At 49.2% G+C, this 25,358-nt stretch overlaps 2 protein-coding genes across 5 annotated transcripts; one reads left to right on the top strand and one right to left on the bottom strand.

The window, feature by feature from the left end:
* Positions 1 to 4,772: 4,772 nt before the first annotated feature.
* On the top strand, positions 4,773 to 7,934 carry COPS7A (COP9 signalosome subunit 7A). 3 transcript variants are annotated; one of them, XM_030945312.1, is made up of 8 exons: positions 4,773 to 5,030; positions 5,119 to 5,194; positions 5,712 to 5,800; positions 5,875 to 6,077; positions 6,545 to 6,650; positions 7,001 to 7,152; positions 7,269 to 7,334; positions 7,615 to 7,934. In XM_030945312.1, the coding sequence occupies exons 1-7, from the start codon at positions 4,869 to 4,871 to the stop codon at positions 7,306 to 7,308; spliced, it is 828 nt and encodes a 275-aa protein (XP_030801172.1). In that variant the 5' UTR covers positions 4,773 to 4,868; the 3' UTR covers positions 7,309 to 7,334; positions 7,615 to 7,934. The 3 variants fall into 3 exon arrangements, with proteins under 3 accessions (XP_030801172.1, XP_030801163.1, XP_030801154.1); XM_030945303.1 differs by having other exon boundaries at positions 7,476 to 7,881; XM_030945294.1 differs by having other exon boundaries at positions 7,269 to 7,881.
* A 10,803-nt stretch (positions 7,935 to 18,737) lies between these two features.
* On the bottom strand, positions 18,738 to 25,358 carry MLF2 (myeloid leukemia factor 2). Of its 2 annotated transcripts, none has more exons than XM_030956399.1 (9): positions 25,261 to 25,358; positions 25,028 to 25,101; positions 23,186 to 23,312; positions 22,677 to 22,712; positions 21,196 to 21,249; positions 20,674 to 20,799; positions 20,178 to 20,337; positions 19,854 to 20,094; positions 18,738 to 19,324 (listed from the first exon to the last, which is right to left on the bottom strand). In XM_030956399.1, the coding sequence occupies exons 2-8, from the start codon at positions 25,075 to 25,077 to the stop codon at positions 19,916 to 19,918; spliced, it is 732 nt and encodes a 243-aa protein (XP_030812259.1). In that variant the 5' UTR covers positions 25,078 to 25,101; positions 25,261 to 25,358; the 3' UTR covers positions 18,738 to 19,324; positions 19,854 to 19,915. The 2 variants fall into 2 exon arrangements, with proteins under 2 accessions (XP_030812259.1, XP_030812270.1); XM_030956410.1 differs by having other exon boundaries at positions 25,245 to 25,346.

Raw genomic sequence — 25,358 nt, 5'->3', positions numbered from 1 at the left:
GTATGACTCAACATTTTATTCAGTGCTTGGTGAGCAGATATAGTTCATTCTGACACAATTTACTGAGGGCACAAATATTGTTAGAGTGTTAAAAATAATGAGGATAGGACCAGGACAGAGTGACCTGCCCCTTTCAGTAAGGTGGTCATTCTCATAAAACTTCTTATAAGACTGTTGAGAGCAAATTGTACAGCCACGAACAGGAAAAAAAAAAAAAGCCCATGACTACAGGGAACAACTTCCAGTCCTGAAAAGACGTGCTCCAAAAAAGATATGGGGATTGTAACAGGCAGGAAACTGAACACAGAATCAGCGGTCCAGGCTGCAGCAATGAGTCTGAAGTGATTCCTGTCTGTGTAAGGACAGAAGTGGGGATGGCAACGAGGAGACGATTAAACCTCTCTCTGTGTCTGAGTAAGACAGTTTTCATGCTGGAAAACTGTTCAGTGCTTTATGCTCCATATTTTAAAAATAACTTTGAATCAAAGGTGATCTGAAGGCTGGAGATCTCAGTAATTTAAAGAGGTCAACCTGTTTAATATATCAAAAAGCAGAATGAGACATGACTTGCTTGCAGTATCACTCCTTTCCTGGAGAAAAGTCTACCAAATATTCTGGCAGAGAATAACAAGAGCCAGTCACTGGAGAGTGATTAATCACAGAAACAAACTACCTAGTGAAGTGCAAGATCCTCTCTCTTCTAGAGTCTTTGAATCACAACCAGAGGCCTGTCTGGAAGACAGTTCCTGGTCTGCAGAATCCTGAGGGCTGTGAGAGCAGATCAGAGGAAGAATTATCATGCAGTTACCCTCAAGCAGCTGATAGTGGGCTGATTTTAAGTGTAAGCCCTGTTTGCATTAGCCCAGTACAAACTAAAGGGTTAAAAGCCTTCTGTATCATGTTGGTATCCAAGAGAGTCATGCCAGCCTCCCTTGTCCTTAGAGTGTTTTTGTCTCAGAGTCTGTGTTACACACAGTTGTGAAAAACCGTCTCATGAGATGTGACTCTGCTATGTTTGGAGAGGGACTGGTGAAAAAAAATGTCTTCAGCATTTTGACAAGTTATTTGGATTCTGTGGTGGTGAAGAAAGGAAGAACCCAGAATGAGCCTGTACAGCTCTACAGCTTTAAAGTGGGACAGGGAGCAGAGAGGAAAGAAAGTGGATCTGTAGCACAAAGAGAATGGAGGTTTCTTTCTGTAAAGATCAGAACGAGATCAGAAGAGAGGAATGATGCTAGGGGGTGGTTATAGCTGGGATCAGAAATCCCAAACATTCCGAAATAACAACACAGAACGTCTCCATGTCACAAGATTTATCTTAAAATTATGAAATGTCATACAGACTTGCTTTCATCTGCACTCTTCGCCTCCTACTTTCGGCTCTTTTGGTTACATGAAAATCACATTTCACAGTTTCCCTGTGACCATAAAGATAGGTGTTTGCTTTGTGAGGAAAGCAAAAGCACAGAAGTTACTGCCTCTAGGAGGCTGGGATTTAATTTCAACACCCCGCACTCCAATCTAGGGATGAGGCCAAAGTTTTGCTGAGTTGTGGAGATGTTACCCGTGACTTTTGCACTCGTGAAGACGATGACCTTCTCCTTTGGAGAGCGTAGGATCTGAGTCACTGAAAGGACCTTCTGCTCTTTGCCCTTGATGCAGGATAAAAAAGGAGCAGATAAAAACATGGGGACCCAGCACACAGGAGATAGGAATTGGGGCCAAAGTGGAGAAGGAGACAGAGAGAGCATCATGTAAGCTAGGATGCTCAGGCTGCCAGGCTTTATCTAACTAATAATGAAAGGCAGCAAGCGTGTCAGAGAGTGTGAGAGAAACAGATCGATAGAGAGATAAAACTGAGATGGAAGGAGCTGGCAAGGGGGTGGGGAAGAGAGTAATAAAACACTACAAATCAGCAGGGTTACGTTTGAACCTGATTTGAATGCACCCTGCACTGGTGTAAGTGAAGACAGCAGGTGTGAGGCTACGGTGAATCAGGCCTAAATACAGAAACAGGGAGGGAAAAGCAGGGAGGAGATGGTGCCTTGTCAATATTGCCCTATAACCTGCCTTCACAGCTCTCAGCCAACATTACCTGCCCTGCCTCTCCTTTCATCCTGCTGCATGGAGAAGCCCAAATATTGCTGGCTCTGAGAATACAGACTAATAGACTTTCTTGCCTCCCTGGGTCATCATGATCTTCCTGAAGAAATGCCGGTTGGGTAAAATGTGTCTTGGTCACATTTTACCTGACTTGAGCATAGGAAATGCTCCTTACTGCTTCATTCATTGAGGACCCAGGGTAGCTTCCAACAATGCCCAGAGCCACTGGGTGTGAGGCACTTTCCTAGGAGAGCTCACTGACTGTGCCCATGCTCAGTAACCAGTGGAAGATGATCAGAGAAGTTTCTTTGCTCAGCTTCAGATATTTGAGGCAAAGGAGACCGCGACATCTCAAAGCTAAAATGGTCAGATAAATGAAAATGGTTCACATAAATGAAAATGTGCCCTACAAGAGCAGGACTGAGGATTTTTGGGTGCCCTTCCCTCTCAGGGCCCATGTTTGCTTCTCTGGCCCAGCACTCAGACCTGTTTTGCTCCTTATGCCTGGAATCAGTTTTAAGGGATGTCCACCTAAACTTCGTGGCACGATCATTAACGTTACAAGTTCAGTTTTTCACACTGACCATGGCTGTCCTCACTGTGCCCTCCTTCTGTCAGTAGCCTCGGTGAGAGACCAAACACTAAAGGAGCCCTAGGGACTGAAGTGGATGACCCTGAGCTGTACAAATGAGCTTGGGAGATAACGATCAAACTCCCCAAGGCAGCCAGGGGGTATGTTTTCTAGCTCTGAAATTGTGTTTGGAGCAGAACTGTACCCCAAAGGAGCCTTCTCCATGACTCAGCCACAGCAGCTGTGTGACAAGAACTGGAGTCAAAGCAAGAGAAGAGAGTTGTTGATACTGGCAAGTAAAACCGTAACAAACGTAGACTTTACCCAGATGAAGACTTCAAGATGTTACACTTATTTCAAGATGTTGCACTTACAGAAGTCTGGCAAAGCACAAGTCAACTGCCTTTAATATGTGCTAAACTGATCCAGCTGAAGCCCAGATCTCTTGCTGGCAATCATGTGCTGGAGTGCAAACTTGCCCTGATGGCTCTAAGATTTTAACATCTTAAAACCATGCTACCTGCACAGACTGTATCAGGTTCCCATCAATTTGTTGCCTCTTTTTCTTTCATGGAAAATCATTGTGGGTTTCTGAAGGAGCCAGCCATGAGGAAATTGGTGATGCACTGGAAACTCTTGGCCAAACAGCTTAATACTGCTTATTGAAATGCACGCTGACTGCACCCCTCCCAGTCCCCTCACAACTCACCTCTGCCCACCATGTGATTTATACAAGATGAGAAGGGCTCTGAAGGTGTGGGTGTTTTTTTCGCCAAATGACCCCCAGTTTCTATGCTCTCTCACCTGGCACAGGGAAGCGTGCCCTCAGCAATGACCGCATTGCTGTAACTCATACACCCACCAAGAGGTACTTAAGGTGCACTAGAAACATTTCTGTCCTTGTGGAGCGTTTAAACCATCTTTTTATGGCCATACCCTGCCTGCATCAGGGATGCATTTCTTGACAAGTGCGATGGTTAATGATTCAGCAGATAGTAGTCTTTTTTTTTGTAAAAATTAAAGCAGTAGAGGAGGAGAGGCATGCAGAGATTTAAGAAATGCATAGCTTAAATACATAAGTACGGTGCTTTGCAACATAAGATTTTTACATTTACATATCCCCAAAATAGTGAGATCTTAATGGTGTGAAAGCAAAAACGAGAGCGATGTGTGGGCACACACAAGGTATTCCATGCACTTCTTTTAATTCTGGTGTGGTGCTTATAGAATAGATCATTGAGATGTGAAAAACACCATGCCATATAGTAGTGCATCTGTTTTCTCACCAGTTATTTCAACATTAATCATAGAATCTCAGAATGGTTTGGGTTGGAAGGGACCTTAAAAATCATCTTGTTCCAGCATCCCTGCTGGAGGCAGGGGGGTGTGCTATTAGACCACACTGCTCAGAGCACCATCAATCCTGGCCTTGAGCATTTCCAGGTGTAGGGATGAAGAGCAGATATTCGCCAGACTGGCAAGACCCATAAATACGTGGATGTTCATCTGGCATTGATTGCCTTGTTGGGACACATCTCACCGGGGGAGTTTCGACAGAGGATGGGTCATCAAAAATAAGAGAGCAGTGAGCAGGCGCTGCTGGTGAGCAGGGCAGGGCATGAGAACAGTGCAGAATGGAGCCGAGGGCTGGCTGGTGCCTGGGGACCAGCCCAGCCGGTGGCCGCTGTCTGCCCAGGCAGACCGCAGCCTGTGCCGGCCTGGGGATATGAACGCTGCTACGGCAGGGTGACAAGAGCGGCCGGGAGCGGCCGGGAATGGCCCGGGCTGGCCGGGAATACCCCGGGATGGCCGGGAATAGCTCGGGCTGGCCAGGAATAGCCCGGGCTGGCCGGGAATGGCCCGGGCTGGCCATAGGATGCGGCGGAAGGACGAGGCGGCCGCGGGACGGACGAGGCGCCGCCGCGGCTGGCAACGCTCAGCCCCGCCAGCAGGGGGCGCCCTGGCGGCGGGACTGCGCCGCCGCGCGGCGCCCAGCCCGGCCAATGGGGAAGCGGCGGGGGCGGGACAAGCCGCCGGCTCCGCCAATGGGCGGCGGGTGCGCGTCACACGCGGAAGCGGGCGCCGTGCGCCGGCGGTGTGGGGCGGGTGCGCGGGGCCGGCCGGGGAGCGGCCGGGCCGGGGCTGCGGGGGGCGAGCGAGCGGCCGGGCCGGGCGGGCCGGGCCGGGCCCCGCCATGGCGGCCGAGGGCAAGGTGACGGGGCAGAGCCAGGAGCAGTTCCTGCTGCTGGCCAAGGCGGCCCGCGGCGCCGCGCTCGCCAGCCTGATCCACCAGGTGCTGGAGGCCCCGGGCATCTACGTGTTCGGGGAGCTGCTGGACATGCCCGCCGTCCGCGAGGTGAGAGCCGCCCGCCCCGCGGCCCCGCCGGGCCCTGCCCGGCCCTGCCCGCGGCCCGGCGGCGCCGCCTGACCCTGTGTCCCCGCAGCTGGCTGACAGCGAGTTCTCCCCCGTGTTCCGCCTCCTCACCATCTTCGCCTACGGCACCTACGCGGATTACCTGGGTGAGGCCGGGCCCGAGCCCCCCGGCCCGGGTGGGGATCCCGCGGGGCGGGAAACGCGCGGGGACTCGGGGCGCAGGGGCCTCCCTCCCCCGGCAGCCCCACCATGCAGGCAGGGCTGAGCCCCCGGCCCGACACACGCCCGGTTGTGCTTTGGGTCCCAGACTAGCAGGGTACCTGGTGGACATTGACGCTGCCATTTGCCACCTGTCAAAGAGCATCCTGACAGAGACGTTTCTGAGGGGCCAGGGGAGACACTTGGATATCCATTGGAATGCGCAGACCCACATAAATAACTATGGGACAGCTAGAAAGGCTGAGTTGAGGGCGGCAGGAAGACAGGCTGCCCAGAAAAGGTCGTTTGAGCTGAGAATTGATGGGGATGGCTTGGCAAGACGAAGCACCATTTGGGGGATTGGTGTGCAGACGTCTTAAGAGATGGGTGTGGTACAGATGCTTCTGTGCAGAACTGGGGAACGAGGCATAAATTCTAATATCCCATTCTTTCCCCTGATGACAGCTGAAGCAGCAAACCTCCCTCCCTTGACAGAGGCCCAGAAGAACAAACTGAGGCACCTGTCAGTCGTCACTCTGGCTGCCAAGATCAAGGTAGTGGCCCTGTTTTTCCTTAGTTCTCTTCCCACTGGGATTGTCTGGTGCTAGTTACCATCATGTTTCCACAGTGCATCCCCTACTCGGTGCTGCTGGAGCAGTTGCAACTGAAGAATGTGCGGCAGCTGGAGGACCTGGTGATTGAGGCTGTGTATGCAGATGTGCTGAGAGGGAGCTTGGATCAACGGAACCAGCGCCTGGAGGTGGATTACAGCATTGGGAGGGACATCCGGAGGGAGGAGCTTAGCACCATCACCCGCACATTGCAGGAGTGGTGAGGAGGAAGCCCCCAGTACTAACACCCAAAAAAGATTACAGGAGTGGCCGGTGGCTTCCCTGGATCCTTTGTGTGTTGCTAAGGGTGGGTGGTGTTGGGAGGTGACATACTCGATCCCCTTTCCCATACTCCAGTGGAAAATAATTTTCCAAAAATAATTCCCCTCTTTGTGTCTGGAGGGGTGATGGGGACGTAGCAGCCTTTGCACAGCGCTGGCTGCTGGCAGGAAGCTTCCTGGGTGTTTATCTGTAGTTCTTAACCCAGCATGGCTTTGCTACCTGTCCCCCTCCCAGATAATAACATAATTCCCTGTGTTATTACATCAGACTCCTGCCCCTGTATCTTCCCTGCCTGGCATAGCTGTTGCCTCCCAGTGTTTTTGGAGTTGAAATCTGTTGTCTGTCACGTTTGTCTCTGTGCTGTGCCAATTCCCTGGCCTGTTCAGTGGTGTGTCTCCTCTCCAGGTGCCAGGGCTGCGAGGTTGTGCTGTCGGGCATCGAGGAGCAGGTCAGCAGGGCCAACCAGCACAAGGAGCAGCAGCTGGCCCTGAAGCAGCAGATCGAGAGCGAGGTGAGTGCGTGCAGCAGGGAGCAGCCAAAGGCCCCTGCCTTAAAACAGCTAGAGCCACTATTCTGTGGTTGTTACAGTCTTGCTGAAGTGAGGCATTGCCTTTTCCCTAGGCCAGACCCCCCAGGGACTTGTGCCTGAAGAGGAGTCCTAAATCAGCTTAATACTCCTCTGCAGTGCAGGGGTCTGGACAGATGTTGGCTCTTTTGCTTGATGGGAGCCTGCAGCTCTTAGCTCCAGGGCTTCCTTTAGAAACAAATTTAAAAAAACTCAAAGTGCAACTAAAAAAATCCACAGCCAAAAAATCTCCAGCTTTGGGAAACCCATTGGCTCTTGCTTTGCTGCTGTTGCAGGTGGCAAACCTGAAGAAGACCATTAAAGTGACAACAGCAGCCGCTGCAGCAGCCACGTCCCAGGACCCAGAGCAGCACCTCACGGAGCTCCGGGAGCCGGCCCCTGGCACCAACCAGCGCCAGGCCAGCAAGAAAACCTCCAAAGCCAAGGGGTGAGCAGTGTGTGGGGGAGCATCAGTGCACTTTTCTCTGTGCACTTAGGAAGGAAGTGAGATATGAACCACTTTGAACTTTTATTTTTCTTTTTTTTTTTTCCCTGTGCCTGCAGGCTCCGGGGCAGCACGAAGATTTGGTCTAAGTCAAACTAGCTGGATCTCCCTTCACAACTGGGAGGGTGAGAGGAAGAGATCTGGGGGATGGAGGGGTAGCAGGGGCCCCAAGTGTGATGCTTCTGAGCTCTTCTCCGAGATCCATCTTGCCAGCTAACTCTGCTGCATGTCTGTTCTCTTTTCTTTCTCCTTTACCGACCTTGCAGGCAGCGTCTCCCTCCTTTTCATCGCAGCATTTCACACTCTGAGCTTCAGGTTGTACACTTTGCTGTTTCCCCAACCGCTCAAGCCCCTGGCGCCACGGCCACGTGTTTCTCTCTTTTCTGTCTCCCTGTCTTTTGACAGGTCAATTTCAGGAGCCATAAAGGTGTGACAGTCACCTTGGCACCCCCAGGGCATCACAAAGGCTTGGGAAGAGGGTGCTGGTGCGCAGCAGTTGTTCTGGCTCCATGAAACCCCCTGGGATACTTTGCTCCAGGACACCGTCTTTGATTGTTTAATCTTTGTTTTGCTAGGTGGGAGGGTAGTTTTTGAAGGGATTCTTTTAAAAAATATACAAATATATTATAAATATATATAAAACAATAAAAATATAGATCTATGGACATATCTATACAAACCTGCGCTCCTGTGGGTGGCATCTCTTTGCCTTGTACACCAGTTCTGGAGGTTCCAAAATAAGCTGTGATATTAAGAGCCTTTGTCCCATTTTGGGGTGGGATATCCTCAAAATACTAGGTTCCCTTCTCAAAGGTAGTGCCACAGTATCTCTGTTGGGATGAGAGTCCATAAAACAGAAATTAATCATAAATCTTATTTAAAGTGTTCCTTGTGTGGTTGATTTTCCTCTAGACTCTTCAAAAGGTGATTTTCAGGTAGTCTCAGAGGAAGGTGCAGAGACTGAAGGAACAGTCCTTATTTGTGTCAGTACTGTGTGTCTTGTGATCCTGGACAGAATGGAAAGTGATGTGGGGACTTGCCTGACAGGTGGAGGTAACAGAGTCAATGCCCACATGTGTGAGTTCTCACAGGATAGATGCTGCACAAGCTGTTCTTGGGTGGTGGTGATGTCTGGTTGGAAAAAAAAATCCAAATCAGTGAAAGTGACTCCTGTGAGATGCCCAGGAAAAAATCTAACTCAGATTCTTCAAAGGATGCCTCCTCAGGGCTGGCTTGGAGCCGAGTCAGATGGGTGTCAGTGTCACACTGCCTCTCCATGACATGTAGCTGATGTAAATGTAAATTGACACCGTGACTCCCACCCCTGCTTGGTTCTGCGCCTTGTGCCAAGACTAAAATTTGATTCCCTGAACCTGTGTTTCTGTGTGTGAGCAAAGCATGGAAAAAAATAATCCAGTGAAGGGAAGCTGGGAGCTTTGTCTCCATGGGGCCTTGTTGGGTTCACTGGCTGGGGTGGGTTTTCTCCTGGGTCAGCTCCCTGTGCAGACAGGTGAGAGCTGGAGCCAAGGCAGTGTAGGTGTGAAGGGGAGGCGGGTGAGTCTGTGTTGTTTCGGTGGTAACAAGGTGCCATTTCAGATCTCAAACCCCACAAAAGGCAGGTTTAATGCAATATCCCTGCTTTGCTAATTCCAGGCTACTGTAATACAGCCCTGACTGTCAGTGGGAAAGCCCTGTCACCCGAAGCCAAGAGCTCCTAAAACTCCCCAGCAGCTTTCTTTGTTCCTCTGTGTGTGGTCACAGGGCTGGGCGCACCAGCTGGCTGTGCTGGGGACAGGGCTATGCCAGCTCTCCTGGGGTGATGGCTCTCACTGGCTGGTGTCTCCCAAGAGCTCAGGCAGCCCCACACCTTCCCCCCTCCTGTTGCACAGGGCATCGAGCACCTTGGCTGTAGTTGCCTGGCCCAGAAGTGCCAAGTGGGAGAGTTTTGGTATGAAGTTGTCCAGATGGGAGACAGATCTGGCTGCTGGAACACATGAGGGGATAGCTGGACCTGGGTTGTGTATGCCCACCTAGAGAGGCCTACTGAATTTGAGAGTTTCCCTGATGAATCCTGTTCTCCATAAATTGTTGGGAGGGATTGTGATAAAGCTTCCAGCTTTTGTTTAAATCACCTGAGCCTTCTTCCCTCTGCGTCACATCACCTTCATCTGTCTCTGTCAGGGAGCAGAGGCACTGCACTTGCTGTGTTTGTGATTGTCTGCAGGAACAATAATGTCCATATGTATGGGAGCTTCAGCTCCCTGGGAAGGGCTGCTCTGGAGCCCAGGTGCCAACTGGGGAGGAGATACCTGTCAAGCACCTGCCACATGTCTGGCACCTCACACCCTTTGAAGGATTTGCTGCTTGCAAAGCCATTGGGGTGTGATGAGAATGGGTTGGGAGGGAGCTGAGCAGCCGGACACAGCACGTGTCCTAACAGCCACTGGCTGGCGTCCAGCAGGAGCTGGGCTGGAGCAGTGTCACCTCCAGGGAGAGCTGAAGTTACCAGTACTGCAGGAAGATATTTGTGTCCCACAAGAACCTGCTGCTTAGGAGGAGCAGCTGTAACAGCTCCTTGCCCTGAGTGTCTCATCTTCTCTCTGGTCTGTTGGGCTTTGCTATCTTTAACCAAACTGTGGCTATTAGACACAAAGGCTCTGTTTCAATGCCCTGAATCCAGTTTAAATCCAGGCTGCAGATCCCACGAGTAGAGTTGGAAGGCAGCACTGAGAGTTGCAGGCTGGCTGTGTGTGACAGCGCTCGTGTGATGCCCTGTGCAGCAAGGGCTGGGCAGAGCAGTGCCCGAGCTCTGTGCCACACGCTGCCATCCGCCTTGGGAGCACCAATTCCCCATGTGGGTGACAGCAGCCAGTGTGTGGACCAGCGTGGGACTGGTGGGGCTCACCACTCCAGCCCCAGGCTGTGCTGAGGCCCCACACTTGGATCCTCACAGCTCAGTCCCAGCTGGCACAAGTCCTTGTGCCATAACTTTGTTACATGAGAGCCCACTCCTCACCGTGTCCCAGGGTCAGCTCATCCTCTGGGAGCAGCATTTGCCATAGATTGGCTTTGCTCCCCCTCCCCATTTGCCTGTATCCCCCTCTCAAGGCTGGCTGTGTTATGGATTTTAGGAGAGTTTGGGATTAAACACAGCTCTGAAAGTCTTCCATTTTGTTTACTTTTCAAAGGGAGCACCTTTTAAGACCTCCATTAAGAAAAGGAAAGCTGGAGGTAGCACATAAAATTACTTCAGACCTTTGGTAGGACTGAAAAATAAATGAGAGGGTTGCAGTGCAGAATGAAAGTATTGCTGCAAATTGCCTTGCTGGATGGCAAGCAGAGGGCAGGAGCATAGGTTTGCCTTTGCCCTTCACCTGAAAACCATGGGTTTTATTTTTCTGCTCGCTTCAGCCGTGACTCTGAATTTCAGTTGGAGAAGATGTGAAGATTAATTAATTAGTTAACATTTATAAATCACTTTGAAGATGGCAAGAGTGAGGTAAGTACTGAGCATTATAAGTTTTCATTATAAAATGTCTTTATGTTTTAACCCATTTTTTTCCAAAGAAAAGACCTGAGTAGAGGAAAACAGAAATACCTGGACACGTTAGGCTCTGCAAAGGAATCAGGTTTAGGGGACTGTAGAAGAGGGTGCAGAGAAATGTCCATCCCAAAATGAGGAGCAGGAGATCTGCCATCCCCAGCACAGAAAGTCTAATAGCTCTTGCACAGTGATTCACTGCAAACCCTCTTTGCGTACCTTTCACGTGGGTTCAGAAAAGGGATGAGGTAGGAGAGGACCTGAATTGCTCTATCACTGATGTCCAACTTTTGCCAGCCACCTCTAGCTGCCCTGTGGCAAGAGGTAATCAGGGATTGGGGTTAATGTTTGTAATTATTGCACTCTTGGGACACAATTTCCTCTGGGGAGCTTGCTGCTCCCCCTCTTGAAGGTGGTGAAGGTGCTGGGCAGCTGCTGCCAGCAGCTTGGCTTCTGCAGCAGTGCCCATCTGTACCTGGAGAGTGGGGAGAAGTGTCACAGCTGGGCAGACACCCTGCAGGGCTTCTCTAAGGTACTCCCCATCCTGCACTGCTCCGTGCCAAGGTACCTCTGGAGTCAGAGATGGTCTTTGTGTGCTCAGAAGGAGTCAATATTTTCTTTACTGGGGTTGCTGAGGCTGCCCTTGCCTCTGTTCTCCAGAGGAGACCTTTGGCAGGGTGCTTTGTTCCCTGAACAATGATGGGCTGGTGTGGACCCACCAAAGGAGGCTGTTACACATTACCAAGCCTCCTTTGCATCACTGACACTGGCTGGGGGGCACATCTCTGGATGGACAGCAGGTTTCCTCAGGCCTTTCTGGGGCAGCAGGGAAGATGGCAGCCCTGCCCAGGAGCAGGACATGTGCCCACCACCTGCATCCATCCTCCTGTGAACTCCTGGGGCCAGCTGAGGAGTGGTGCTGCAGAGGCCATAGCCATGCCAGCCATATTGTATCTGCTGCTCTGCAGGGTGATGATGCATCTGTGTGGTCCCCAGAGCTCCCTGCAGGGATGCCTTGCCTCTCCTCCACCAGGGTGCTCCTCTGAAGGCCCTTTGTGCCAGGTGGGTGCCTGCAGTCTGGTCTCTGGGGAGAGCTGGCACAGATGGTGTGTGTCCCCCTCTGCTGCCCATGGGGCTGTACCTCTTTACAAAGACTCCCCTAACAGCAGCCACTGAGGGCTGTGCCTGCTGCTTGCCACAGCTGAACCATCCTTCCTGGGATGGGGCCCTGCCTCTGCAGGATTCTGATGCAGAGCAAGGTAGAGTAGTCAGAAGAATCTCACAGCTCATGTCAGCTGCTGCAAATGTGTCTCTCAGATCTCTGACATCCTTCTTGCCTCCTTTGTATGCCCTGGAATAGCTGCTCATTTTCCTTCTGTGACCCCTTTCCCTTTTTGCCATCCTCTCCGTGGGAGTCTGTGTTCCCACCTGCAGGGCTCTTCTTTCTTCATCCCTTTTCCTAGTACAAGTCACTGCTTAGCGGAAATACTCATATAAAAACCACCTGTTTTCTCTGCTGGTTCCACAGGCACCCCATCTTTTGGGTGTTTTTCTCTCATCTTCTGCAGTTTTCCAGAAGCATCCCTCTTGATCCAGTGTGGAACTAGGCTGGACTATTGTCTGCCTCCTCTGCTGGTGGCAGGCTCTTCTCCTGCCAAGGAAAGGAGTTCATTTGCAAAAATTCTTTGTGCTGTGTGCAATTATATTCCTGTTGTGATGAATTCAATAGGCAGCAAAATGTCAGCTGGATTCGAGAGCTGTGACACTTTTACAGTAGCAAGAATGTTCAGAATTCCTGTAGCACTTGTGCACATGTTAAAAACTGCCCTGCACCCTCCTGTTCTGAGGACAAGTAAAGCCCCAGCCCCTTCAGATCAGGAGAAAATGTTTCTGGGGAGGCTTTGCCTGTATCTGCCTCTGAAGCATTTAGCACTGGTTTCAGGATGTGGGAAGATGGATGATCTCTTTGGTGGGAGCAAAAGCAAGGAGGCTCCTGGTGACCGAGTGTGATCTCTCACCACTGTGGTCTCACAATCCCTTGCAAAAGCTTCTCAGGTGCTAACCCCAAATTGGTAAATTTTATAGTCCCCACTGGTGCCCTTGGCAGGCTGCCCCAGAACCCAACTGCTGTAGTGGTTTAAAGTTTTTTAATTTCCAGCTTAAGTGAATTCACAGCTAGTTGATATTCTCTTGTGCCTGTGCCAGCCTGGCTCTAGCTGAAGCTGTTCTTCCTCCCTGGTGTTTATTTCCCTTGAGAACAGACTTCACTTTGCTTAACTAACCAAATCAGCCCCCTCATGCACCGTGAGCTCTCCTTACTCTCTTACTTGCTCTTCAAATAGAGTGCAAAAATGCTCTCTTACCTGCACTTCAATTTAGGCTTTCTTGGCTAGAAATGAGCACAGTTCTCTTTCACAGGTGAAGTCTGATCAGCATCTCTCAGAGGCACAGTAACACACACCTATAACTACCAGAAATGCCTCCTGGATTGCATGTCTTCTCCTCTGGTCATCCTGAGTATTTCTTCTTTTCTGATGGTTATAATCAGAAAAGCTCCAGTTTATAGCCAAAATCTTGATTTTAGGTCCTATGCTCCTTTTCCCTTTCACTCTGTGCTACCAACTTTAGCCCTTTTGCTGTTACTGACACCTTCAAGGCCACCTATGTCCTCCTGTGTGATACCCTCACTCAATTTGGCAGTGTTGATGGGATTTATTTATTTACTCAAGCATTTGTTCTTTTGCAATCTTTGTTCTCCTTTTCTGTCATTAGTAAGGGATGGAAATGGTGAGGCTAGTGTCTGATCTCCCATTTTACCTCTGGACATTACATCACCAGCAGCTGGAGACAGGTAGTGTCTGTTCTATTTCCCTTCCTTTTATTACCTTTTCCCACCATGCTAAGTTTGTATTAAGTGCCCTCAGGATTTAAAAAGCCATCCAGATGTGAGGAGATGGTGGAAGTAATAATAACCAAAGTGAACTTTCCCCATGGAAACAGTTTTTGAAGTGTTGTCTTTAAAAAGGAAAATTCCCAGGAGGGAAAAAAATCCCAGTTACATTTAAGACAGGGCTGAAATATAAAATCAAGTCAATTTTTTAGAGTGTTATGGAAAGTAAAAAAATACTGCAAATCAAACAAATCAGTTTTAAGTTATACACCAGATTGAGGTCTATTTTAAATCCTTTTGTTCTCCAGCACTGGAGCCTGTAGGATTTTACATTCCAGCCCCATGGCAGTGCCTGTTTGTTTCCTGAGCAAACCATTGTGCCCAGAGAGAGCTCCGTTTCCTGCAGCTCTTTGTGGTCCCACCTGCTTTGAAGCCCTTGTCAAGTCAAAAGGTCTCTTTTTGCCCTTCCCACCTTTCCCTTCTGTCTAGCCCTGTGCCAGTCTGTTTCCCTCTCCTACTCACAGATTTTTGAAGGCCCAAGGGCCTGGTATAATCCCATTGCTTGGCTTCTCAAGTGGCCAAGAACTCCCTCACCCCATTCCTGTGCCCACTACCCAAATTCTTTTTGGGGTTTGGAGTAAGGGGAGCTGGGAAACGGAGGTGTGCTCTACTGCTCTGACAAGGTCTGCATTCACTCCCAGTTCCATGGTGAGGTCGCTGCAGGTTTTCTGCTGGGCTGAAGAGCCCTCTGCTGTCAGAAGCTTCATTCCCGTTTAGGTAACGCCAGCCTGTGCTCCAGTGGAGTGAACTCAGACACAGGAGTTCAGCTCATGTTAGCCTATAGTGCTGGGCAGTGTTTCCAGGCTTCAAGTCATCCTTGTTTCAACCTTCTTGAGTCTCCTTTGGTTTCCTTTTTACTGTCCAATACCCAGATTTCCCACAACTGGTTCACTACTCTGATATACCAAATTGATCAGAGGGATGGAGCACCTCTTCTACAAAGAAAGGCTGAGAAAATTTATTAATGAGAATGTGGGTTGTTCAGTCTGGAGAAGAGAAGGTTCTGGGGTGACCTAATTGCAGCCTTCCAGTACCTGAAGGGACCCTACAAGAAAGATGGAGAAAGACTATTTACAAGAGCATGTAGTTGCAGGAGAAGGGGGATGGCTTCAAACAGAAAGAGAGCATGTTTGTGCTGGATATGAGGATGAAATCCTTTACTGTGATGATGGTGAGGCACTGGCACAGGTTGCCCAGAGAAGCTGTTGGTGCCCCATCCCTGGCAGTGGTCAAGGCCAGGTTGGATGGAGCTCTGAGCCACCTGGTCTAGAGGAAGTGTCCCTGCCCATGGCAGAGGGGCTGGAACTGGATGATCTTTAAGGTCCCCTCCAACCCAAACCATTCTGTGATTCTTCAAAGGGGAGAATTTTTACCTCTGCTCTTGGTGAACACAGGCTAATGCACCCCAGTGTAACCCATCAGCACAGAGGAAGAATTATGCAAGTACCATTCATTTCCTTGGTTGTCTTCCAATCTCAATTCCTTTTGGAGTTCTCCATCTTGAAAGAGCACAGACTATGTTTATGTCCCTGGGTGAATGTCTTTTCTGCATTCAGTGCAGCCAAAAATACCTACTGTTTATAAATAAACACACCAATAGTTACTGACTGTTCAGTACATCTCATCTTTTTCCAACATTTATTACATCCATTGTTCTTGGGATTCTCTGAAAGCTTCATCAGCACTGGTTTAATACCTTCTTTCAGATCATTAATCAAGTTACTAATGAGCATTAGTTTCACAACAACATCCTACTGGAAATAATTTCATATTCTACACTCTTTTTTCCCCCTCATTACTTGAAATCTATCAGTGAACTAAAATTTATAATATTGGCCTTTTTGTTGTTTTAATAATTACTAACTTGTTTTACTTCAGAACACAGTCTTGTGTGGCCAGATAAAATGCTTTGTCCTGTTGCAACCTCTGACTCTGGGTTGCTGTAGTGCCTTTGTTAACCCAACCCATAATTTAATCAGAAATTATCACAGTTGTTAGACAGGAACAATTTTGAGAAGTGAGATCACATATTATAAACACTGAGACATAAATGCTTATTTTTAAATTTAATGCATTTTACATCTCTTATCTTGATTTAATGTCAGTTTGCCTGGTTTACAGGTGTGGATATCATCTCATTTTTTATTTACAAGTATTGACACCAGCTTAACTTTCCCCCAGTATTCTACAATTCTTTCTCCCCAGTATTCTACAATTCCCCCAGAATTTTACAATACCTCAAAAAGTACAGTGAAAGGTGCACAGACCTTCAGGGCTACCCACAAAAATATGTAAGGACAAAGCTTCCACTAGCCCTAATGGTTTTTATTTTTAAGATATATTTTTAATTATGGAAAACTGAATATACAACCAACAAAATCACCTAAGTTTCTGGTTTATTTGTGTGTAGCTAGTGCATTCCCCTCCAAGGTTATACTATCCATCTTCCCACTAGTGTTTCCAGCCTATCTTCACCTCATTCTACCCCCCTCCCCTTCCCTCTGTCTCTTTAAAGCATGTCAGGCCCCTCTGTCTCACTTCAGGTGTCCTGCTTGCTCCTTAAGAAGATGCAGTAGTACCACTCAACTGCCCTGTTTTGGTGCTTCAATTTGTCCAATTTGAAGGTGACAGCTATGGGAGAAGGAGCAAGAAGGGATTTTGTCTTCCTTGGATGGATATGGGTGACTTGGAACCACATCCTGCCCATCTGAAAGAAATACTGTTTGATTTTCATGTTGAGAACATCCAGCCTTCTCTTTCTCCATCTTGCTGGCACAGCAGATTTTCTGTTGTGACATTTCAGAAATGGAAGAGTCTCATCCCAGCCCTTCCTGTGCCTTGATACAGGAGGTAGATTGCTTTTAAGGGCAAACCATTTCACTTGAAACTGTAACTCATTGGAAAAAATGAACCCCAGCTAGATGTGTTCCCTTCTTTGGAGAAAACCCTCCTGCTTTCTGAAGCCAGAAGCGCTCATGTCAGCCTGGGCCAGGCAAAGGACTCACCCTCTCAATACACTTCCCCTATGTCTGGTTTGGGATCTCTAAAATTCTCCCTTGGGCTCTCGCCTTAACAACTTCTCCTCTCACTGAAGCTTTTCCCATATTCCCAGACCACCAGTGCCCTGCTGTCCCTGGAGGAGGCTGAGACCTTGGGAATGACTGCGCAGCACTCAGCAAGGCTCAGACAGCCAGGTAAATCTCCCTCCCACTGCCGAGTGGAAGAGCAACAAGGGTCCTACCTAAATCTGTAATCAGGACAGCACCCAACAGGGAGCAAAGGCTGAATCCAGATAAAGGGATTTGGGATTAGATCAAGATTAGGAAATCCATGCCCAAAGAGGAATGGATCCTCACGATCAAAGGTCAATGCTAATCCCCACCACGGCCACCTTCCTGTTGTTGTAGACAGGTAGAAGAATTATAAAAGAAAGGTCTCATAAAATCAGGCCTGCTCTGTTAAATTAATAGCTAGCCTGTCATTTCTTCTAAGTGCAGCTAAGTAATTTGCAAGTTCCCATGTGAAAACAATCTTGGTATGAGAGCTCGTTAACACAACAACTTATTCTTGAGTGAAAAACAACTAGCACCTGCATAAACAGTAAGATCTGTCTCATGAGAATCAGGAGAAAAAATATGTAAACTAACTATAAAGTTTGATAGACATGCAAAATACCATGTACTGACCAATGAACTAAGTGTGAATGTCTTGTCCACCACTAAGATCTGACACACTGCCTTCTGATAATCCTATAAAAGATGACCTATACAATAAATCCACATAAAATATGACCTATACAATAAAGATTTGGCTTTTCTGCATGAAGAAACTGAGTCCTGTCTGCTTATTAATGCAACACCTGTTCTCCATCTCAAACATCACCTCAAAACCTGGCCAGGACCTGGCAGCTGGTTACTGCCACCATCTCCATGCTGTGAGCACCTTTCTGAGCTCAGCTGGTTCTTCACTGGATCAAAGCACCAGGTGCCACACCTTGCACTTGCTCAAGAGTGCCAGAGATGAGGGCTGCTGTTGCAGTGCCTTCTTTCACAGTCTGGCAACCCCAAGATGACTTCCAAGAAACCTCTCCTAAGCCCTGCTTTTTTCTGTGGAGCTCCTCCTTCAGCCTTGCTCTCTTCAGAGCTTGCTTTGACTCTGACACCTCCAGAAAGTCACTCCACTGCCAGGGACAGCAGGCTGCTGTCTTTGAAGTCCCTTCCAAACCAAACTATTCTATGACTCCTACTGGGGTTTCCCATGGGACAAAACAGCACGGGGAAGTGGGCTCCAGCCAGCTCTGTTCTGCACTTCCTTGAAGGGTGGAACCCTGCTAACTCTGCCCTGAGCTTCCAAAGGATGCTTCATCCTTTTCTCAGGGCAGGACAGTCAGTCCCCAGCAAGGTGTGTCTCTGTTAGTGCACACATGTACAACAGAGAGATACACCACAAGATCCCAGCACACCACTTCCAAGTGTAAGTCATGAATTGATTTCCTGCCTTCTGTTCCAAATAAACTGATGAAAAGGTTTGTGTAAGAGTGTGTGCCAGAGCACAAAACTGGCCAAGAACCCAGGAGATTTTCCCTGGTCCTATATTCCTAATGCCTCTCAACTTTCATCTAATACTGAAGTTAAGGAAAGGTCATTCATACCGTCAGCCAGGGTTGCAGTGATATAATAAGAAAATAATGGAAATATTCCCTGTCTGTGCAGGAACCCCAGAGGCCCAATTCAGGGCTGCACAGCTGACCAGGCCGCAAGAAAGACCAACCAATTTCCCTTGAGTGCACAGCAAAACTACAGCAATTAGAGGGCATTTTCTGCAAATGGTGAGTTCTTGGGTCTTCTTTCACAATTTCCACGTTGAGCATCATCTCACTCTGTGACTACATGGGAAGGGTGTTAGGCTATTTTCTATAAGAAAACAAATTTCACACCAAGTTTCTCCTCAGCAATTTTCCAAGGATGTGAAAGAGGTTGGTTAATTCCACAGCAGGCACAATTAGGTCAGCTGAAGGTAAAGACTGATCCACCAATATTTTACAGTTTGTTTCTTTATTCAGTAAACATCTAGTTACAAGTTTCACAAATTAAAAAAGTGGGGGAGCTGACGGAAGAGGGGTCAGGGGGCCCACAGGCTGATCGAGCTGTTGTTCTGCTCCTCCCTTCTCCAATGCACACATCCTTCTGCTCCTCCAGAGACGCACTGAGGAGCAGCAGGGGAATTGAAGCCTCTGTCCCGGTGAGGGGACTGACAGGGGGTTCGAGCAGAATTCCCTCACATTCCTTTCAGAGGGGACTAAACACAAACTTCAGAACCAGCCCAACCCAGCACAGAAAGAGTGGAAAGGATGGAAGAGGCAAGGTGGTAGCTCCTCATGCCCAGCACTACTGGCAGAAAGAACAGAGCCCAGGGACAGCAGAGAGGGAATGGGCAATTAATGTGTTCCTTGCACATCAGTGAGATTCCCCATGCCCCACTGCAGCACCCAAATGGGGTGAACTAGAGCAATGCAGAAGATTAGTTGCTTTGTTTCAATTCTTAAGTGGGAGGGAGGTTAATACTAAATTTGAGGAGGGTCCAAGTGGTGCTTTGAAGGGGCTTCAGAGTTTCACTGTCTGTACCTGGCAGGAAAGGGAACAGAAGACATAAACAGAATAAGTGGTGCCTAGAAAGCAGAAGACAGATGAAGACATGTTTAAACCTGATGTCTAGACATCAAAAAGGGGGAAATGTCCCTTTTCAAGCACTAGATCATGTCCTAGTGAGCCCTATTCAAAGCACAGGAGAGCAGACACTTGCACTTACTTATATTTCAAACTGGATGGACAGCAAATGGTCTCTAGGTTCCACAAAATGACAATATAAACACTCCACAGATTGCAATCCTACATCACATCGTGCTATTTCAGCCATCAGTTAAGGCTGATACCACAGGTCTTTTGTTCATGACAAAGCTAACTTAAAACAGCTTCCATCTTCTCCAAATTCACACCTTCCCCTGCTCTCTCAAAGCGGGAAAATACCTTTGCAACTGAAACTTCAAAATAATGTAAAATTAGGGCAAGGAAAAAAAATAACCCTATGGCTAAGAGGCAACCACACAGCAGAAGATGAGGAAGGAAAACTTGTAAGAGACTTGTTAAGACTTACAAGAGCGTGTAGGCAGGTTTGGGGGTGGCCCCGCTGCACCCCCCACAAGGTCTGCTCCGAGTTCACCAGTCGTACCGGCGGGACTGTCTGGAGGGAGAATCCTCGGGGCCCTGGATGGCCAGACGAGTCCCTTCGGCCCGCCGGCCGCCGCTGCCGTCGTGGCGCCGGTAATCCAGGCCCCGCTGCGGCCGGAACCGCGAGGTCTCTCGCCGCCACTCGTCGTCAAACGCGGCCGCGTCACCTGCCAGGGACACACCCGGCTCAGGGGGGGAGAGCAGCACCTGGCTTGGCTGGCAGGAGGAGGAGGATACGGGCATTACTCACTTTCATCCATGTTGATGTAGTCCTGCCTCTCCTCCTGGTCACCTGTGCGATGGTTCCGGGAGCGCTGCATGATGTGAGCCCTGTCCCTGATGTGGTGTCCGATGGACATCTGCTCCAAGCCACTGTCCGAGTCCCTTACGGTTCGTCTCGTCTCACGGATCTGGGGGCAGGTTCCCAAGTGGAATCAACATTTTCATTCCTTCTCCCAGGCCCCTAAGGCACCCTGATTCCTGCCTCCAGTATTTTGGCCAATTTGCACTGCCACCACTCCCAGGATGTCAGACACAACATTACAAAGAGGGAAGAATGGATTCCCCACTGCCAGCTCTTCCCATTTCCTCCCAGGGGCCCTTGGCACGGTTCAGCGAGTCACAAGAGCACAATGTGCTCCTCGAACTGCAGCTGACTGAGAAGCCAAAGTGCTGCAGGTGGCCACCCACAAAGGCACCAAACGAAGCCTCCCCTCACACAGCAAAGCCAGCAGCCTCCTCCTTACCCCGCCAGGTGCTGAACGCATCTCTGAGGTCTCCTGATAGACTTTGGGCCCATCACCCAGGTTGGAATAAGAGATGACAGTTGAGGAGGTAAATGTCTGGCAGTTAGCACCACTTGTCATATGCTCCTGCAAGAAGGAATGGGGAATGGTGGAAAGAAGGGATGGCAGGGAAGAAGAGATGGCATTTAATTCCCTCGCTACAACGAAGTAAGAAGTTACAATTAGATGAACATAATCCCCATGGGTCTCTTTTTCTGGAGAATACACCTTCCTGTTAAATTAATACTTATTTCTTGCTAAACATGTCCACCCACACACTTCCTTCCTCACCCCTCTCCTCTCCCTGCACTCAGGAGCAAGCTCCGTCACTGACTCCCAGTGATGAAGCAAAGCTTACAGCCTCTGCCACCTTGGCAGGTGTGGCTCAGTCCATCTCAAGCAGCACAGTAAGATAAGAGCTGGGATGGAAGAAGAATCCTCAGCACTCTTCTCAATACAGAACGGGTCATGGAGGGTTCTTACCATGTTTCCAATCATGTCGTTCATCATCCCAAACATATCTATGAAGCCACCTGCCTGATAAAAAGGAAAAGAGAAAACAAGAGTAGTCAGTCTGGGAAGGGACATGAGGAAAGAACAACACACTGTCTGCAAAAGAACCTGCTGCCTAAGAAGAATGTTGATTTTTTTTTCCACATTCTTTCAGTAGCGCAGAAAACACAACCAAAACAGAATTTGGGGCTGCTGCTCTCTCCATTCTCTCAAGATGCATTGCCCAATGTTCTGGCAAAGGTTGTTCTTTTACTTTGGATCCAACTGTCAACGCACTGGGGTTTGTGAGCTTGGGGACTCAGCAACATTAGGAGAAGAAATCTCAGCATGTTCACTAACAGTGATCATAAGAAAATTTTCACCGATTGTTTTCTTTCTAGCATAACAACAAATTTGCTTACTTTCCCCTACAAACACCTGCCTTTTCCATCCTGCAAACCTGCATGCTGCAGTAACACCCTGGGCCAGCAGGTCTCACAGGTTAATTGTGCAATATGTAAACAAAATTACAATGTCAGCTCAAACTTGCTGATTTCTTTTTTTTTTTGTTTCCTCGAGTAGCCTCTTGTTCTCGTTTCCAGCAGAGCAGTACTCACACACAATGTTATTATGCTTTGAAGTCTATGTGTTTGTAGTCTTATTAATCCTCCTCTGAGCTACAAAAATTCCGGGACGCTGGAGTCTCTTTCATTGAGGCAATTCTGCAGAGCAAGACAGCTGAAGCTGCTGCATCTGGAATAACCTATTTCCACTGTGTTATTTCGGTGGAAGACGGAGATCAGGACTCTCCGAGCATGGTGCTCTCACGTACACACAGCCATTCTCAGCCCTGTTCACCTGAAGAATTCTGCTGGCTTCTCCAGCCTCCACCACTGGCAAAGGAGGTGCAATAATCCTCTCTGCCTACTGATGGCCAAGTCCTTTCCTCACATCCTCACAGCTCCTCCATCACCTCCAGATCTGCAGCTTCTTTTCAGACATATGAGGTCATTAAGGGACTACCTGCTCTTCCCAGATATTAACTGTCCCAATTCCCATGAAATACTGTGCTATAACAGCTTTATGACTTTTCTCTGGTCAAGGTGCAAATACAACCTCCACATACACACAGATGAGACTCTCTCTTCAAAAACAGCTCACGGACAGGATTAAAACATTAGAGGGGAAACAAGGTAAAGGCCTGAAGTCATAAAGCAACTCAATGAGAGGTGCAGGAGAAACCAGATGCTTCCAGTTTCAGTTCAACACCTTCATCTCTATTCCATTTACTATAAATCTAAAGCTCATCCTGGTCTCCTCAGACATTCCCATCCTCCCTACCTGCTAGGATAGCAGGTCAGGCTCACAGATGGCTACATTTTAGCACTGGTTGCACACAGTGCTGATGAATCTCGGTATGGAGCCACTACTTGGAAAGCCTCTAATCTGACCCAGAAAAACAGAAAACTTACCATGCCGAACATCCCAAAGGGTGAAACAGCTCCTGCCTGCCAGGAGAACAGAAAAACAGACCAGAAAATGACTTTGCAGCAGCCAAACACTAGATCCTCATCAGAACACAGTAATCCTACTCAGAAACAGAACTGGGAACACTCAGGCTCTACAAACAGATCAAGAAAGCGCCCCACGGATTCCTGGGGGTTCGAGCCATATCACCCCTACAAACCAGACATGAGGTGATGCTCCTAAATTTCTCCCCATTATATGAACTCACATCCTTGAATGAGAAACAACACATATTTATCCCCTTTCTCCCATCCAACCTAGAACACAGTTGCATTCAACACCTCAATACAGGTGGAATAAAGAACGGGACCAGAACACCACTGCTTAAGAGATTTAGGCAGTGATAAAACCACTTGTGTGGAGGAGAGGGGGGTGCCCAGCCCAGGAAGGGTGGGAGACAGAAACAGAGAGATGAGTGTGAGAGATTCTAGGCTGCACCCAGCGCCTGTGTTACCTGCATCCTGCGGCCAGCCTGGCGAGCGCCGGGGGTGGTGCCGTCGGTGATGCCGAGGAGCGGCGCGAACCCGAAACTCCCAGACAGCATGCGGTTCATGTGCTGCCGGTGCATGGCAAAAGGATCCCTGTGGGAGACGTGCAGAGAACAAGGGTGAGGACAAAGCCCCATCTAATCCGCTCCTCCCAGCTCTGTGTTATTCTTACACAACCGTGCGTCCCGTCCCGAGCTGAAAATTCAGAATCCTGAGAGGTCTGTGTTGTCCATGGTGATTACTGGGGATGGAAGGGATCTCTGGATCCCATCACATTTCTTGTGAGAGGAGGTTTCATAGCACAGAAGCCCTCTCAGGTACTAATTTCTGTCTGCTCAGAAGCAGGTTGGCGTCCTGCTTCAGTACTGCTCTGGAGCCAAGTATGGCCAAGGCCACTCCAGAACCTCAGTGCTCTAACATCTTTTGTAGGTGCACAGAGAGCTGCCTGGCTACACTTAATGGCACCAGGGAGCAGGAGATCCCACATCTCATCCTCTCACCCCTCCATGTACACGGACACACACAGTGGACTGCATGGCCTGACACCCCTCTGGCCCCTCAGGGGTTGAGACCACATACAGCTTTTCCAGATTTGAGGGAGAAAGGGGACAGTAACTGAGATGCCCAACTGGTTTTCCCTTCTTTTGGAGCCTCCACTTTGAGGTCTGCACGCACTCACACAGGTTGGTGAAGCAAGAGGAGGAAAGGGAGGGTAAGGATAAACAGTCACAGAAAAGGGTGGCCACAGGAAGAAACTTCTGGGAAATACCATAGCTTTTTTCCTGCACATCCTGTAGCCTGCAATTATCCCTCTTCAGCATTAATAGCACAGGCTATTCCTGAGATGACAGAAGGACCCACTACTTAAAACCAATACTTTTCTGTCTCTACTGGAAATGCTTCCCATAATAAAAGCTAGACTCATACTTGCCATGTTAATGAGAACACGCTGTCATTCGGTGACTAACTGGGACATCAAGGTCTCCTCTCCTGCTAATCTCCTCAAAGCTCATAAAATTCTTGCTTACTATTGATTTCATAAGCAAAAAATTGACTATTCTTCTACATACATAAATTTCACCAAATTTCTAGTAGCATCTTGTCTAACATAATCAAATTCTTCCTGTATTACAGTCTATTCCTTATCCACTTTGGCAAGGGCTGCCAACTTAGTGTCACTGCCAAAATTTATCAATAGCATCCAATTTCTGTACTGAGGATGGAAACAAAAACATTCAGTGAAAGGAATCTCAGGAAGAGTTCTTGGGACCTTTGTTAGATTTCAATACTCGTGTTTCAAAACTACTCGTTGTTTTCTCTTTACTTTGTTCCTCACAACTTGACAACTGCTTCAGCAGCCTTCTCCAGCTCCATTAATGACTTCCTGTGCAGAACAGCAACAAATACTGGACAGAGCAGCAGATTTTATCTATCTCAACTGCAACCCTACTTTGCATAATGAAATAAAAAAAATCCTTGCGCAAAGAAAAAAGATTAGTTATTATTCCAGCCCTCTCTTCCTCTCAGACAGCTGCGATGCCTTTTGGCCTACTTTATTACGCTTCCCTCCAAGACCACGCTCCAACATCGCAGGAACGAGACGGACGCGACCCCCGTCACTCGCCGCGCTGTCCCTCCGGAGGATGTCCGTGTTTGTGCCCAGCCGGCCGCGCTGCCGCGGCGCTCCCGGGGCCCGCCCGGCCTCTGCCCGCCCGGCGGGACGCGGGGGCAGCGCACGCCTCCCCGGGGACGCTCCGTGCCGCAGCCCTCCCTCCCGATCCCCCCGCAGGATGCCCACCCTAACTCACATGGCAAACATGGGGTCCTCCGGCTCGCCATCCCTCATCAGCCGGAACATGCTTCCCTCGCTCGGGGGCGGCCTCTGCGGAGGGGACAGGGCGGTGAGCGCAGCCGGCCTGAGGGCGGGCAGGGGCGGAGCGCCGGAACCGGCCCCCCCGCCCCGCCCCGCCGCCAGCCGGGGCAGGTGATGCCAGCGCTCCCCCCCCGCCCCCGCTCCCGGCCCACCCGTGCCCCGCCGTGCCTGCCGGTGTCGGCGGTCCCGGTTCGGCGCAGCCCGAGCCCCCGGGCCGCTCACGCCTCCGCGCCCATCGCGCCCCGGACCGCGCTGCCCCCGCCCCG

Source organism: Camarhynchus parvulus, chromosome 1, assembly GCF_901933205.1.
Source record: "Camarhynchus parvulus chromosome 1, STF_HiC, whole genome shotgun sequence".
Classification (NCBI taxonomy): Eukaryota; Metazoa; Chordata; class Aves; order Passeriformes; family Thraupidae; genus Camarhynchus; species Camarhynchus parvulus.
The sequence above is the reverse complement of the archived record's forward strand: the minus strand, read 5'-3'. Positions and strand labels throughout refer to the sequence as shown.

Bases quoted from the DNA above. Each gene is read 5' to 3' on its own strand.
- MLF2 (XM_030956399.1), bottom strand. From the start codon at position 25,077: ATGTTCCGGCTGATGAGGGATGGCGAGCCGGAGGACCCCATGTTTGCC. The intron at 23,313-25,027 runs GTGAGTTAGGGT...CGTCTCCCACAG, and splicing joins GAGGACCCCATGTTTGCCAT to GGATCCTTTTGCCATGCACC. The intron at 20,338-20,673 runs GTAAGGAGGAGG...ACCTGCCCCCAG, and splicing joins TGCGTTCAGCACCTGGCGGG to ATCCGTGAGACGAGACGAAC.
- COPS7A (XM_030945312.1), top strand. From the start codon at position 4,869: ATGGCGGCCGAGGGCAAGGTGACGGGGCAGAGCCAGGAGCAGTTCCTG. The intron at 6,078-6,544 runs GTGAGGAGGAAG...TCTCCTCTCCAG, and splicing joins ACCCGCACATTGCAGGAGTG to GTGCCAGGGCTGCGAGGTTG. The intron at 7,153-7,268 runs GTGAGCAGTGTG...CTGTGCCTGCAG, and splicing joins AAAACCTCCAAAGCCAAGGG to GCTCCGGGGCAGCACGAAGA.